Source organism: Schistocerca serialis, chromosome 5, assembly GCF_023864345.2.
Source record: "Schistocerca serialis cubense isolate TAMUIC-IGC-003099 chromosome 5, iqSchSeri2.2, whole genome shotgun sequence".
Classification (NCBI taxonomy): Eukaryota; Metazoa; Arthropoda; class Insecta; order Orthoptera; family Acrididae; genus Schistocerca; species Schistocerca serialis.
The window spans coordinates 784,776,784-784,792,920 of NC_064642.1; the positions used below are offsets into that span (position 1 = coordinate 784,776,784).

At 41.9% G+C, this 16,137-nt stretch overlaps 1 protein-coding gene across 1 annotated transcript in view; it reads right to left on the reverse strand.

Annotated features, from left to right (window-relative positions):
• The window catches only part of LOC126482221 (C-type mannose receptor 2-like), a 76,182-nt gene extending 60,465 nt beyond the window's left edge, over positions 1-15,717 (reverse strand). The window contains exon 1 of the mRNA XM_050106200.1: positions 15,609-15,717. Within this exon, the coding sequence (XP_049962157.1) occupies positions 15,609-15,717 (109 nt within the window). The remainder of the gene's footprint in view (positions 1-15,608) is intronic.
• Positions 15,718-16,137: the final 420 nt, after the last annotated feature.

The window sequence follows — 16,137 nt, forward strand, 5'->3', positions numbered from 1 at the left end:
TCTTTCAGTTAGAATCTTGGTTACATTTATGTTTGTTATTGAAAAGTGTTATTTGTGAAAATTTCGTTTCGAACGATTTACTAATAAAACAGCATCGTTATTTATGGATTTTAATATGTGCAATTATTGAAGTGTTACGATTTTACATCTGAGGCTGTCTGGTCTAAAAATACTAGACTGCACGTACTATAATCTTGAAGTCAGTCTCAGTTCAACAGCAGTTAAACAATTATCATGAAAATGTTAACTTCCAATCGCAGCGCAGAGCGATCGGCTAACTGTCATTTATTTGAAGAATTTCACTGACTACATTGCGGCAATCTTCTGACTTTCAGCGTGTAATCTGACGTGAAAACTTGAGTACGACGAATGTAAGGTGTCAAGACATTTATTTTCAGTTCTGAGTGCTTGAAATTAATTCTTCTCAAAAACAAATAGTATTTGTTCACCGAATTAAACTGAGCTTGCTTAATAACAGGGCTTGTGATTAAACAATTTACAACGATAACAAGCTACGTTACGTGCGCTGTTACTGTTCCAAGAGATTGTAATGAAGTTTGTGACTCGTCCTCCAGCTTTAAATAAAAATAAACTGAACACGACCCTGAGAGTCTAAGACATCGCCACCCGCCAACTTAATGAACTAAAATTTAGCAATTACGAAAGACTATAAAAAGGAGGAAGAGTCACAGGTAGAAGAGAATGTCAGAATGCAACCCACAGAAATATGACACAGAGCTAAACGTCTCGACACACCAGTCAGGAAATCTTTATCTTCATTGGCTCAACGGTGTGCTCATTGGCGTATCTGAATGGTTTCAAAACTAAACCCTGTGAATATTCTAAAGGAATGCGTTTCAAACGCGGCAGATAAATATACTGTAAAAGATACGCTGTGACTGAACTTAAAATCAATGAGTGGAAAGAAAAACAGAATCGCAAAAACACCATGAAGTGATCCAGATTACCAATAGCCTTAATTCATACGAATAGCTTTCAGTTTCTGGTAGTATTTTCGTTCTCCATCAGTTTCGCTTAGTGGCTTGTGTTGATCAACAAACGATTTTCGGGTGAAGTATTTTAACAGAAATTTAAAACAAGCGATCTCTGTAGGCTATGTTATGGCCAGGATTTTAATAATGCCGTGCAGACCAGAGCAGAACAGTATATGTAGCTTAATCCCATGCGCCAAAATTAGGTATCACGTAAAATACGGTTGTACTAGCTCGAGTTAAGAGGAATGTATTCAGATGTCCGAAGATACACACAACTGTACCTCAGTGATCTATTTCCAGTGCTTTAAGAATACTGCACAATTATGAGCACGTAACTCTTTACGGTATTATTGTTTCCGTTTCTAAACTTAACATTTTTTTCCGAAACAGGCGGACATTTGAGCGGGACCATTGGCAGTGCGGGACCCAAGTATGTGCTGCAGGGATAAACCGCCCCTGATTGTGTTTCTCTGATCATCGTTTAGAAAGATAATGTGTACCAAGTTTCTTTTATCTTTATATTTATATGAGTATATACGTTTTGGAAAGTTAAAGATGTAATTGAAATGTGAGGCCAAAATTGTGTCCCTAACCCAGTTTGAGTCTCAGAATCATTTAAAAAATCTACAGTGATGCGACAGAGACCGATAACTACTCATTTTGTCCAACAAACAGTAATGGAATGTATGAAGAAGCTTAACAAAGAGCTCACATTTTACCAGAGGGCTCTGTTTACAGTTATAACCACACACGACATTTTTTTCTTGTCCTCTCACATTTTTATCTCCTGATATTTGCAAAATTCACTTGTTGTATTTTTTTAACTTGTGATCTATTTTATACATATTTTAACTGACCCACTTTCGATATTCACCCTACAAGGAGAGTATTCCAAAGTGTAACCACTAATTCTTAACTCCTCTATCTCTAAGATTATGTGATATTTAGACAGAAACAACACATTTACCTCTTCAGAGACTGGTAAAGCCTTCGAAACAAATGAAAAGTTAGTCTCTCTTATTCCTTAACCGTATGATTGTGACAGTTTTCAATGATTTGTTATAAAATTTGTTGGAGTTGGGCCCGCCGGTGTGACCAAGCGGTTCTAGGCGCTACAGCCTGGAACTGCGCGACCGCTACGGTCGCAGGTTCGAATTCTGCCTCGGGCATGGGTGTGTGTGATGTCCTTAGGTTAGTTAGGTTTAAGTAGTTCTAAGTTCTAGGGGACTGATGACCACAGAAGTTAAGTCCCATAATGCTCAGAGCCATTTGAACCTTTTTTTGTTGGAGTTGTTTCCCATCTCTATAATTTCTTTAGGATTGTTGTCTGGACCCAAACTGAGTGAAAAACATTTGATTCTTCGACAACGCAAATCACATGAATTTCTGCTGTACTTTATTATGGCCTGTGGAAATTTTCTGCAAGAATCTTAGCTAATTTTTCCTTTCCTCTTTGTTTTGTCGGCGAAACTGTTCAGGACTAGCTACGAACACAATTTAATCTAATCGTAACCAGATATGGTTTGTGTGTGGCATTATTGTTGTCTTCGATTTTAACGAAAAGCTATAGGTGAGTAGAGCCTGTATGAAGGCAAGCGTGAAAATTTACTGGCCTAAGACAAAGCTTATCTATAATTATTTCTCCATACATTTCATTGCGATACTTTTTATTCCTTTGGCGTCTGTTTTGCAAAGAAAATATACTAAAAGTCTGCAAAGGTTGAAAACTCTACTACAAACCTGATGCAATCCTTTACACATTCAACTTTTTTTATCTATCTATTCATTAGTTACCAAATGTATTAAGGTGACAACTACTACAGGTACAAAATATCAAAATGGTTTTCGGCGCTCTGACACAGTTTCCAGTACCATCTGCAGGTGGCTGTTTAGTGCAATAGCCCACCTACACTACAGCTTTATATCCCAATATCGCACCTACAGTTTGTTGCATCACCTCACTGTCGTTCTCTCGTACGAGAAGCCTAGTTTTGAAATTCATGAGCAGTCTTGAAAATGAGGTTCTATTTTTCTATATCTTTTATGTGATTTTTCCTGTGAACTTCCCATTTGTAATTTCACAGCCTCTAAATATGTATCTTATATGTAGCATACTATCAAAATGTTTGTAGGGGAACACCAGAGCACCCCACAAGAAACTCCCTACTTGTGTACCCTGTTTTACTATAATTTGAATTTTCATAACCTTCCGTTGTGCATCCAAATGAAACGTTGAGTACACTCCTGCATTTATTTCACAGCGCATATCACGAATGAAGGTGCTACGGTAATTATGACACTAGACACTCTTCGGAAATCCTTATTTTCGCTTATTTGACTCATCAAAAGTTGTTCAAGGTCAAGCTGGCACACTTCATCCAATAATTCCCGGACCTGTATCCCCGAATTCCTAACCCTTGTCTACTTCTCGGTATCCTATGGCCTGGATGTTTAACAGATCCCGGTTCATAATCAGACCTACAGATTAGTAACTTCCGTCTATCCTTAGATATAAAGTAGCCTTTATTTCGGGTAGCAGTCAGAATACAGAATACTCTGCAGTCCATTTGTTCACGAGGCTACACCCTAACTGTACATGGATGATCCATGTAAAGTAAGTCCGAAAGTGTTACCATACATGCAAAAGACTAAAAAGTGCACAATATCAGTCAGAAATGTATAAAGTATCTTACGCCTTAGTGATATGATAAGGAACAGTGCTATACTCTTTACATGAGGAATTAACTACGATAAAGAATTGTGCTGGATGACTGAAGCATCTCTTGACTGTAATATCTTTGCTATAAACGAAGGAGGCGGATAATCCATGTACTGTAGGTGCAAGTAGATATTCTGTGGGTGTTCTGTTCCAAAGTGTGCCACCAATGACGTCATCAATGAGTCATACGATTGTACCCCTGACGAAAGTCAATTACCCTATAATAAAATAAAGGGAAATTCAGGTTTGGCAGGAAATTCAAAAATGGTGGTAGTCCAAAAAAAAAAAAAAAAAAAAAAAAAAAGACAGACAGGGTTGTTGTCCTCAGTACCAATTGGCGGGAAATGCAAGATGACGTACTGTTATGCTGACTGACCTGGAATGTTGGCCCTTGCTCTATGACGTCGCAATCCAGCTCAGACATGTCGGGCTCATTACAGCAGTGTGAGACTCAGGTACACAGGCGCAGCTCTGGGCATACAGGCACAGGTTCTGTGACATGAGAATCCGTTTTATGGAATACTGACCGTGACTCAGTGATGTGAGAGACAAAGGATGTTTGTGCAGATCCAGGCATGTCTGCTGAACAAATGATTTCTCAGCAGAGGCCAACGGCCCATGGCGGCCGCCAGCACCACCCCGTGTGAAGGCCTGTAACCTAGCTGACCCCAGCCTCCATAGGATTGCTGAATGGCGGCATGTGACAGGCATCGTACATAGCAGGTCAGTAGGTTTCGACATCATTTTCGTGGTGAAATCAACGAATAAAGCACCAAAATCAATGAAATTTCCACAAAATATCAACTGATCCACATGCCTGTATGTTACCACATTTTCCTCTACAAGCACCATTGCAATTCATCGGAAATGATTTAGAAGTGTAATGTGAATGTTTGATGCATATGTCAGTCAGGGATTCTCTGCCGTGTCTACAACTACTCGACTATTCGCAACACTTCTGAGTACTAACTTTCTGGCTTCTTCTGCTAAGCTAGAAACGAACTTCAGAAAAGTGACTATGCGGATTGGTATAGATTCGATGCGAATCGCTGCAAAACCAATTTCAAAGTAAAATTCAGTGACTCTGATGCAAAACTGTACATTTAGGTTGCATCGCTTCTAGATGATAGAATTCATGAAACGAAGATGCATGTGAAGTGCGCCATCTTAGCCACTGGGCTGGCTAGTAAGATGTATACTGGTAACAGAACGTTTTTGTAAGTGGAACGGATAACAAACTCTGAAAAATTGCTAGTTTGCCACAGAGAATGGTCTAAACCAAAACATGTTTGAAATACCTGTGGATTGTCATCCTCAAGACTTACAGAGATCTGGAGGATTGTCGTCAACGAATCTGTCACTATCTGCGTCCGTGCTCGTGCGTCCGTGCGCGTGCGTCCGTGCGCGTACACACACACAAAACTTTCACGTTTCTTTTAGTAAGCTACAATACTATGACCTTAGATGGTCTTTATTAGAAATAATTTAGAACTCCCTCGGAGACGTTTGAAGTCTATTTCTGTCGAGATGTGGGACATTCTCTCCTATATAACGAAATTTGTTCTGAAGAGCTGTAGGTAATGCCCTGCTCTGAAAAACTGTATAAGACTACTGTATAAGACATGCAACTGGAATTTTGTACTTTGTATTTCCTGCAGTGCTGCTCTATTGATTTCACTTTAACGTATGGATGTACGGACTTTTGTATGGCGTTAAATCCTGATGAGCACGTTCGCATTATGTGTGTTCCTCATTCACACCTTGTGTGTGCAAACTGTTGCCATTATTAAAATCACAGTTAAAGCTGTATCGTTTATTGGTTTCGTAAATTACAGGAGAAGCACGTTGGAAGTCTCATTTCTTGGGAGCACTAACAAGCCATTTATCACTAGCATCAGTATTCGACCAAAATGTGTGTGGAACTATCAGTTCCCTATTACTTTTGATTTTTAATCTGGAGCAGAAATGTGAGCGCTTTAACGTCATGGTTCAGTAATTATCATTACCATCTGTCAGAAGTACACCTGTTCTGCGAGTCCGAAATTATAGTAGAAATGTAAAATGTTCGGTGCGAATTATTATTGAAATAATGCCTACAACCAAAGGTCCACATCCATGGTACTAGTCCTGTTTGGATTTGCCCTCTGGAGCCAGAACAATAACAAAATATATCCCATCCATTTCAACCTAGCAAGAGCTTGTCCAATCCGTGTAACACAGAATCACGACACTCCACTGGGTGCGAAAATTGGTGGGCCAAAAATGCAGAATTCAGTGTCGTTGGTGCGATGTTCGTTGTAAAAGCGTAAGACTACACCTGGAAAGGGGATTGACACTAATACAGACGGAAATATCATAGATTTAGATACGCTATTCGTTGATTTCACCTTAAAATTGACGTATAAAGGCAACGGCTTGCTGTATGTATGTCACCTGCTACTGATTAGAGCTACAATGGTGAGAACTGATGTTAACTATGCACTGTAAAACACACAGTGAGGTGGTGCCCGTCGGTAAAACATTCACTGGAGCAAGCATAAACTCTCACCTGGAGAAAGGTATTACGCTTATTTAGGTGCAAATTTCATTGGTTTCGGTTCTGAATTGTGGTTCCGTGCCTCAGTCTGTAAAAATGGAACCGCTATAGGATCGCTTTGTTATCCACGTCCATGTCTGTCCGTTTGTCTGCCTGTCCGAGTATTAGGAACCCTTTTTGTTAGGAACAGGTAGATGTAACAAGTTAAAATTTAAGCCACATATTAAGGTCTTCGGTCAGTTGTAGACGTAAAATGTTTAAGCTTCTAGGACACGAAAATCAAAAGATAGCGCTATTTATGTTGCATATTTTGGTATTCGAAAATTCATTCATCAAAACCTATACACTGCTTCGTGTTAACCGCGAATCATGCATTTTGGCAAGAACCAAGTTTTCACCATACTAGTGACTAAAACAATCCGACAAATGTTAATTTGTAATTACATAACACACAAAAATATTTTTTGAGATTTCTATCCAGCTGTCTGTCTGTCCGTCTGTTAAGCCCCTTTTCCTCTGGAATATTTTGGTGAAATTTGTGTCACACTCTCAGATCCATGGCTACCTGGTGTTAAACAAGGTGTAAGCTTCTAAGTCAATGCAATCAAAAGATACAGCAATTTACGTCACTTCTTTTAATACTCGAAAACTCACTCATCACAGTCTACAGGCTACTTCCCAATGACTTAGTATAAAGTATAATGAACTTGTGTAAGAAACAACGTTTCACAGTACAAGTAAAGCAAAAGAATCCGAAAACTCTTAAATTGTAATTGTCACATAAAAAATACTTTTTGCCATTTGAAGGTACATTGCTTTTATCACCTGACAAAAGCGTAATGGAAGTTCAAATGGTTCAAATGGCTCTGAGCACTATGGGACTCAACTGCTGAGGTCATTAGTCCCCTAGAACTTAGAACTAGTTAAACTTAACTAACCTAAGGACATCACAAACATCCATGCCCGAGGCAGGATTCGAACCTGCGACCGTAGCGGTCTTGCGGTTCCAGACTGCAGCGCCTTTAACCGCACGGCCACTTCGGCCGGCCGTAATGGAAGTACATTACTGCATGCAGAGATAAAATATAGTCATGATTTACTAACAAAATCAAAATGTTTTATTAAATCTCCTCTCTCTACATATACGAGTATAAACCGAGGTCCCCTGCACTTTTATTTATGTATGTAAGGGGTACTCTGAGGAAATGTAGAGATTTTGATACGGTCATGGAATTCCCAGGAACAACAATATGTTGCCAGTATCGATGTCGATAATACACAAAAATCATTGACATTCTCGATTTCCATGATGGATGATCTATACATATACACACATCAAAAATGTTTTGCATAACCCCAGTTCCCAGAATTCCTTAAGACAGATGGTGACTGTGGATTTTGTATCACAGACACAGACAGTCCCTTTGACTGTTCAGAGATGTCACTAAACCCGCCCAAAGAGGTAAACAACCATGCATGAGCAGCTCCTATTAGACGGAGGGGGTACGACAGCCGATCAGTTCCAGTCATTCCACCAGAAAGCAGGTACACAGCTCATGTTGTCTGTAGTTCAACCATGCCTAGACTGTCAATACCGCGGTTTGATCGCGTCCGCATTGTTACTTTGTGCCAGGAAGGCCTCTCAACAAAGGAAGTCCCCAGGCGTCTCGTAATGAACCACTGCGATGTTGTTCATACATGGAGGAGATGCAGAGAGACACGAACTGTCGATGACGTGCCTTGCTCACGCCGCCCAAGGGCTACAACTGAAATGGGGGCCCGCTACCTACGGGTCATGGCTCGGAGGAACCCCGAGAGCAACGCCACGATATTGAATAAACGTCCAGCTTTGCAACCACGACGCCATGCAGTGTGGTACAGATAGGCCCAACAACATGCCGAATGGACCGCTCAGAATTGGCATCACGTTCTCTTCACCGACGAGTGTCGCATATGCCTTCAACCGGATTATCGTCCGAGACGTGTTTGAAGGCAACCCGGTCTGGCTGACCGCCTTAGACACACTGTCAAGCGAGTGCACCAAGTTGTAGGTTCCCTGCTGTTTTGAGGTGTCATTACGTGGGGCCCACGTACGCCGCTGGTGGTCATGCCATCTTCCCACCATATTGGCAACATATTGGTGAAGCATTCGTCTTCATGGACGACAATTCGCACCCCCATCGTGCACATCTTGTGAATGACTTCCTTCAGGATAACGCTATCGTTCGAGTACAGTGACCAGAATCTTCTCCAGCCATGAACCCTATCGAACATGCCTGGGATGGATTGAAAAGGGCTGTTTCTGGGAGACGAGACCCACCAACCACTCTGAGGGATCTACGCCGAATCGCCGTTGAGGAGTGGGACAATCTTGACCAACATTGCCTTGATGAACTTGTGAATAGTATGTCACGATGAATACAGGCATGCATTAATGCAAGAGGACGTGCTACTGTGTATTAGAGGTACCACTGTGTACAGCAGTCTTAGCAACCACTTCTGAAGGTCTCACTGTACGGTGTTATAGCATGCAATGTTTGTTTTTAATGAGCAATAAAAAGGGCAGAAATAATGTTTATTTTGATCTCTATTCGAATTTTCTCTACGGGTTCCAGGACCCTCGGAACCGAGGTGATGCAAAACTTTTTTTGATGTTTGTACATAATAAACTTTTTACTGTACCATCAATGCACAAGTCCCGCTCGCACTTACCAGATTTTTCCTATTTGCAGCAGAAAATTTCGCGTGTCATTACAACATTCGACTCAAAAGCATGTGGATAGAGGATGGGTTACACTTTCGTACATACAAATTTTCATTGATTTTTATACTATATTCAATGCTTTCAATATCGTTTCGATATCTTCACAACTGATGTAGTGACGTGAGGCCTGTTGGTACAACATTCATTGCAGCAACTATAAGATCAAGCCAGGAGAATGAATTTACAGTTGTTTAGGTACACATTTCATTGATTTCTGCACTATACTCACTATTTTCAACGCTAAAATTCAGTGTTGTCGGTAAAATATTCGTTCTGAAAACATAGAACCGCACATTGAGAGCAGCAGTAGGTGGAAATTTCATTGATTTCGATACGTTATTCGTTGTTTTCCCTATGAAATTTATGTGAAAATCCAATTACCTGTTCTATACACGTCGCCTCTCGCCATTTATAAATCATCAAGATCATTTACTTTTTTTTCCTTTATTGTAATTTTATGCCGCAGCCCCACGTCGGCAGGGGAGGGCTGTCAGTGGCACAGTCCACCTATCTTCAGCCGAGTGACTTTACAAAAATTTTAACAAGGGAACTCACATACAAAAGTGGCGAGGGAAAGGGGGATATAAAAACACAGTAAGTGGATCTAATGGAAGTTCAAATATAGGTTAACGTAGGGAAATTCAATGGGGAACAGCTAAAAAAGACGACATAAAGTTAAAAGAACACAGCTGGCAAGTTGTGGGGCACTTAAAATACACTGGAGTCACACATGTCAAAAGTCGGCCATAGTATAAAAACACACAGGGTGGAGGACACTTAAAAAACCACTGTAAATGATGGAGCACACATGACATGACCTGCCAAGGGACAGGAGGCCTGAGAGGAGGGAAAAAGAAGGAAGGAAGGTGCAGTGGAGGGAGCTGAGAGGAAGAGGAAAAAGGGGGACAGGGGTCGCACCAAGAGGCAGGTGACAGGTGGGGCAGGAGATGAAGAGAGAAGAGATGGCAGGAGGGAGCACAGAGACACAGAAGGGGGCAAGGGAAAGGGGGAGGTTTAGGAGGGAGGAAAAGTGCTCAGGGGAAGGGAAGGAGAGGGGATGGGGAGCCAGAGAACTTGGGGGAGGGGGGAAGTGGAGTTAGAGTTGGTAGGAGGGGTAGATGTCAGGATGAAGCTCATCATCAGAGAGTGGTAGGTGCTGGAAGTTGCATTGGGATAGGAGGTGGAGGGTATGGAGATGGGGAAAGGGCAATATGCAATGGTAAAGGCATGGCAAGGGGTTGGGGGTGGAGAGGAAGGGGGACACCAGGGGGGTGGGTGGGATCAAGTCAGCAGATGGTGTACACAGTGTGGATGTGTGGGGGAAGGGATGAGGTCATAGAGGATGCACGTAAGGGATGGAAGGTGGATATAGAAGGTGAGGCAGGGTGCATGACGTTCTAGTGTTTGGAGGGCTTTATAGAATGTGGGAGGGGTGGAAATCCAAGTGATGCTGGCGTAACAAAAGATGGGGTGGATCAAGGATTTGTAGGTGTGAAGGATGGTGGAAGTATGAAGTCCCCATGTCTGGCTGGACAGGTGTTTCAGGAGGCAGAGTCTATTGTGGGCTTTGTGTTGGGTTGTAAGGAGATGGAGAATCCAAGTAAGGTGACTCAAGGGTGAGGCCAAGTTACTTCAGGGTAATAGTGAGGTGGATAGGACGATCATAAATGGTTAAGTAGAAATCATGGAGACGGAAGGAGCGGGTGGTGTGACCTATGATGATTGCCTGGGTCTCGGAGGAGTTGATATGAAGGAACCACTGGCTGCACCAAGTGGTGAACCGGTCAAGGTGCGTTTGGAGAGTACATTGGGGCCGTTGAACTGTCGGATGAACGTCCAGAAAGCAGTGTCATCAGTATGCACCGTAATACACTCTTAGACGTAAAAGTTCTGTGACATGATGGAAAATTAGACTGGCCATGATTGGCTAGGTTGTGAGATGACACTGGTGGCCACCACCAATGGCCGTTTGCACTAGACATGGAAGCATGTTGTTCATATGACTGCGTCTGCTTACAGAAACACAACTCTTTCCCTCGCACTGTGGAAGTGTGATGCTGAACTCTTGGATACATATTATGGAGACAACTACATGGCGTCTGACTGTGTTGGAGATGGTTGTTTAGTTTTCGTCTAAGAATCTGCTGTACAAGTATGGTACTGACCACTATTCTCATAGAAAACATCACACATTCCCCTCACAAGTTTTTACCACATTTTGCTGCATACAGTTGATCTGTAAATAAGTATAACTACGTTTCATTCTCAAATGTTGTTGCTACATGCCTGGTACATATCAGTTCATTCTTATGATGGCTCTGTATTCAGAGGAATCCCACAAGTGTCCACTACCAGGAGGATGAATGCACATCTTTAGATTTTTTTAATTTCCTTGGAGAAACCTATGTGTGAGTTATATATTATTTTCGTGCTCCCTGCATCTTTCATGTTTCCCATCATTTTATTTCAAGTCATTTGGATTGTGGCTGTGATTGCAGTGCTCTCACAGCGACATGCTGACACTGGTAATCGGAGGTTGTACACTCCACTATGCATCAGGTTATCAAATCGGTAGCACACATGTGGGGCCTCTCTGCATGTAGCTGACACCGACAGATAGTGGGTTGACTGCCAGTTGTCAGGGTCTTTGTCTTGAGCGACACGGCGTGTGCAGTGGCTGACAGCTCTGGCCAACTTTCTGGTAGTAGCAGTGATATATGATGGCTGACTTCTGGACCACAAAAGGGAGTTCCCACTGGAAAGGTATTTGCTTAAATGAAGATGCAAGTGGGGAGATCCAAACTTGGAGTTAAGAGAGACAGTATATTGTGACAATGAGTAAATAGTAGCAGGGGTAAACGAATCAAGTAGGACATCTTTTGCCCAGGAGACATGCCTGGACGCTGGAACATCCTTAGTCTCTAACGTCGCAGATCCAGGCCTAGGACTTCGATTCTGACGTAATAAAACCTGTACCAGCAGGTTCAGAGCTGCGCCTATATACCTGAATTCTACACTGTCCTAAATACTTAGACAGGTCCGTGCTGGAATGTGGTGACGTGGCTAGACAGTCCTTTTATTCCAGCTCTGGGGCAATATGCCAGAATTCTACAGTCTGAGGTGGATTGCGACATTGTAGAGCCAGGGCCAGTATTTCAGGCCAGCTAGCATGACAATGCGCCATCTTGGATTTCCAGTCAATTTATATTTACAAATGGTAAGACATCAGCTTCCTCATTACAGTTGATGCCAGTGAGGGTATGCGCCAATACGTATTCTATGGGTGTTTTGGCCCAAAGTGTGTCTCAAGACATTGGTGAACGTGGGATACTACCCCTCTCAGTTTCTTCTGTTTCGTTTCTCTAATTCATTCGCCTTCATAATGTGATTTTTAATATCCTTAAGATTATAAGGCGACGCATCCAGTTTTTAATACTATTCATTTTTACATGTCTCTTTATCGCTTATGGTTACATTTAAGAAACAGTGTCAAATGATAATACTAAAATGACTAATTTACTCATGCATTGACATACAAAATTTTTTTTGAAATATTGCGACAGCTTGAGATTTTACTCTTCTAAACCGACAATTCTGTATTTTCTCTGTAGGATTAAGTAAACATTGGCTAAACAGAGTAGAAACTCTGCAAGGTAAATGAAACAAACCAAAACGATTACTGACCAAAAAGGTGGAAATAAATTTCTAAATGCTATGTGGGTTGTACTCAATTTTTTGCGACGATCTACGAGGCTGATCAACAAGGACTGACTTTTTCATCGGGGTTTATTATTCCATTTCAATGTTTACATGATCTTTTCGAATGTACTCCCTCCCCCCGACTTCTTGACTGAACTTGTTATAGTGCCTCTGCCAGTTCTCGAACACATGGTGCAGGCCACTTTTTGTCAGGACCTTGAGAGTCGCCTCACTTTCCTTGCGCACTGCTTCAGTGTACTCACAGTGAATGCCCCAAAGCCTGGTCTTTAATGATGGAATAAAAAATTCGCGATGTGCGTGATCGTGACTATAAGATGTATGCTATTCACAAGTAATGTTGAATTGAGCCAGATAAAGCATTACTTGAATTGCAATATGAGGCCGCAAATTGTCATGATGATGTCGCGACCGAGTCCGAGAAAGTTCCGGTCGTTTCCTTGTAATGTGCTTCCTCAGTTTAGACAATACTGAACGTGTAGTATGCTGGTGTAACTGTAGTGTGAGGGGGATCTGCATTCTGGTAAATCATTCCATGAAAGTCAAAAAAATTGGCTACCACCACTTTCCCTGCAGATGGAAAAACATTAGCCATTTTTGGGTTGGACATGCTGGTGATTTCCACACTATGCTGGCTCGTTTTCCTTCAGGATCATAACGATGCAGCCTTGACTCATCAGCTTGATAATCGTTTCCACAAATGCATCGTCTCCATCAGCAAAGAGATGTAGCACCTCATGGCTGGCCCCACTTGCACAGCCTGTTGTTCAGCAGTCAACAGATGTTGCACCCAACGGCTCATATGAATATGATCAAGCATAATCCTAAAGGCACTGACATATGAATTTCTCAGAGGTTCACGGAGGTTACGTAGTATCACCTGTCGATGTTCACGGACAGTCACAGAAGCTGTGTAGATGCGGACTTCAGTCACTGGAAATGCCGAAAAACCTGGCCCTTCTTGATTATCACAGACAAGCCGGCCCACTCTGAAGTCCTTGAACCACCTAAACACAGTTTCACGAATTAATGCATCTTCGCCGCACGCTCGCTGCAGCTTTCCGTAAGTTTCAGTGGCTGTATTGTTTAAAGGAACACAGAATTTTATTGCACCGTACTGTTCCTCTTGCGTCAATTCCATTTGTGGGTATGCGAAATGTAAAGAGCGTCTGCAAAATAGAACATTACTACCAACCTTCTGATACAAGAGTGTGCCTCCAGTGAACATTACAGATAAAAACTCTCTCTTTTCACATATTCATGGCACAGACTGAAGACCATCTCAGAATCCACAGGGAAAAATTAGTCTCTGTCTCTGTTGATCAGCCCTCGTGTAATTCTGGGAGAGTCGTTCGTTTCACCACACTCCACAGACGATAAAGAACCTTAAGTGGTAAGTAAAATACGGTGATAGTTTTGTCATGGATTACCCGTGTTTCCTGCGATAAAAGAAGGGATTCCTCCTAACAATTACCTTGGAATGGGTGAAACAAGAACTAATGAAGTATATACAACTCTTCCGGGTCATCACGATAAAAGAAATGCATAAGAAGAGGCTGACATCACTAGATAAGATTCTGTTCTAGATACTGATATGAGGCATGGGGAAACGTCGATTTAAATAACAAACTGTTGGAACATGTACACTTTGCGCTCCGTGATTTGCACGAACTCACACATCTGAGACATACTGAAATCTCATTACCGAACCACGTTCCAAGAGGAGTCAAAACAAGAGCTCACAGCCCATTGTGGAGTATCGTGCGTTGACCCGTTTTTATTTTTTAATTTTACAATTGAAGAGAAACAATGGTACAGCAATCCATGCTAAGTTGATAGAAGTGTACGGCGACAGTTTACTGTCATGTGACATAGGATAGGGCATAGGTGGCCCAGACGCTTCCACTATGTCAAACAAGTCTGAATAACAAAGACTTGACTCACAGACCATCTCTCTGTGGAGAAACAGGAATTGCAAGATAGAAGTAGCACCTGGTTAGCGATGACTGGTGAATCACTCCTAGATGATAGTGTAAATGGATTTATTTCAATAACTTGTATGGAATTTTGAATCAGCCAAAACTTTCCGTCCACTTAATTCTGCACCTACTCATACATATTTAAGAAGATTACCGGAACAGGCATCAGCAAAAACATTGCAGAGTTGTCACGCCAATCCAAACGACACCACAGTCGAGTAACAGACCCCCAGGAAAAGGGACAGAATGTGCTCGTAGAGGGGGGAAAACATCGCAGGAGCAGCGAAAACTCCTGACAATATTACGAGGAAAGGTTAAAACGTAGCGGAGATCTATTTTTGCTCTACTTTTCAGTTCCACGACGAAACCCCAGCTATTTCTGCACATGGTACAGTCTCTAGGCTACCAAATTTTGTCTCATCCGCTGTACCTTCCTGAGATGGACCCCAATAGTTTCTTCCTCTCCCTCTGGCTGAAGAAACAACTGCGTGACAGGAATTTCCGGAATCAAGATGAGGTGATTTTTGGGGTGGAACTCCTCCAGACCAGCCAAATGCAGAGTTCTAGAACCAAGATTTCCCCTAAGTCATTCATCGTTAGGAGAAATGTGGCACACTGAAGAGTAAGTATGTAGAGTAGGGATAACGTTAGCACCAAGTTTCATGGTCGAAGCTTGGCTATTTCGAGTAGCTCATTAAGATTTTATGAGCTTGCCTTTAGCGTTATCTGCAGAGTATACTCACTGGGAAAGTGTTGAACAAACAGCACTAACCAAAAAGAGGTTCTTTCCATTCACAAAAGTTTCTCAGAGCAAACACGAGAAATTTCCATCTGGTCAGCTTTTAACTTAATGTGTTACTAATCGCCATACCACACACAGTGGGAATCAGATACTCACCATCAATGTCTAACCACGTTCCCTCAGTCTCCATGTCTTGCACACCTATATAAGCAAGCTTATCTACCTCATCTTTTATCAGCTTCTGCAGCTTTTTGTATACATTCATACTCTCTGGCACTGCTAGTCGGCCTCCTTCCTGCGCGCAGTAAATCCTTGCATGATGGTACCTCCGGTGAAATCGATAGACGGCGAAAAGTCCTTGTGGCGCGACATAGACGTACGTACGTGGCAAGCGCGGAACCGACTCTGTGAAAGATCAAAACTCAATTCACGGCCCTAGACAAAGATCAAATTATTAAGAAAGGATCTGTATAAACACCACTTTACGTATAGCGACTCTCCATAAGCATATTGAGAAAGTAATAAAGTACTCACCATCTGTGCAGGTAGATAGCGCCTTATTTTCCTGAAATTTTACCATAACAAAATGAGCATTCATATCAATTTATTTATTTATTTTATTGATCTATTTGATATACGGTTAATGGAACCACAAGTGATCACTATTACATCTAATAAGGTTTCA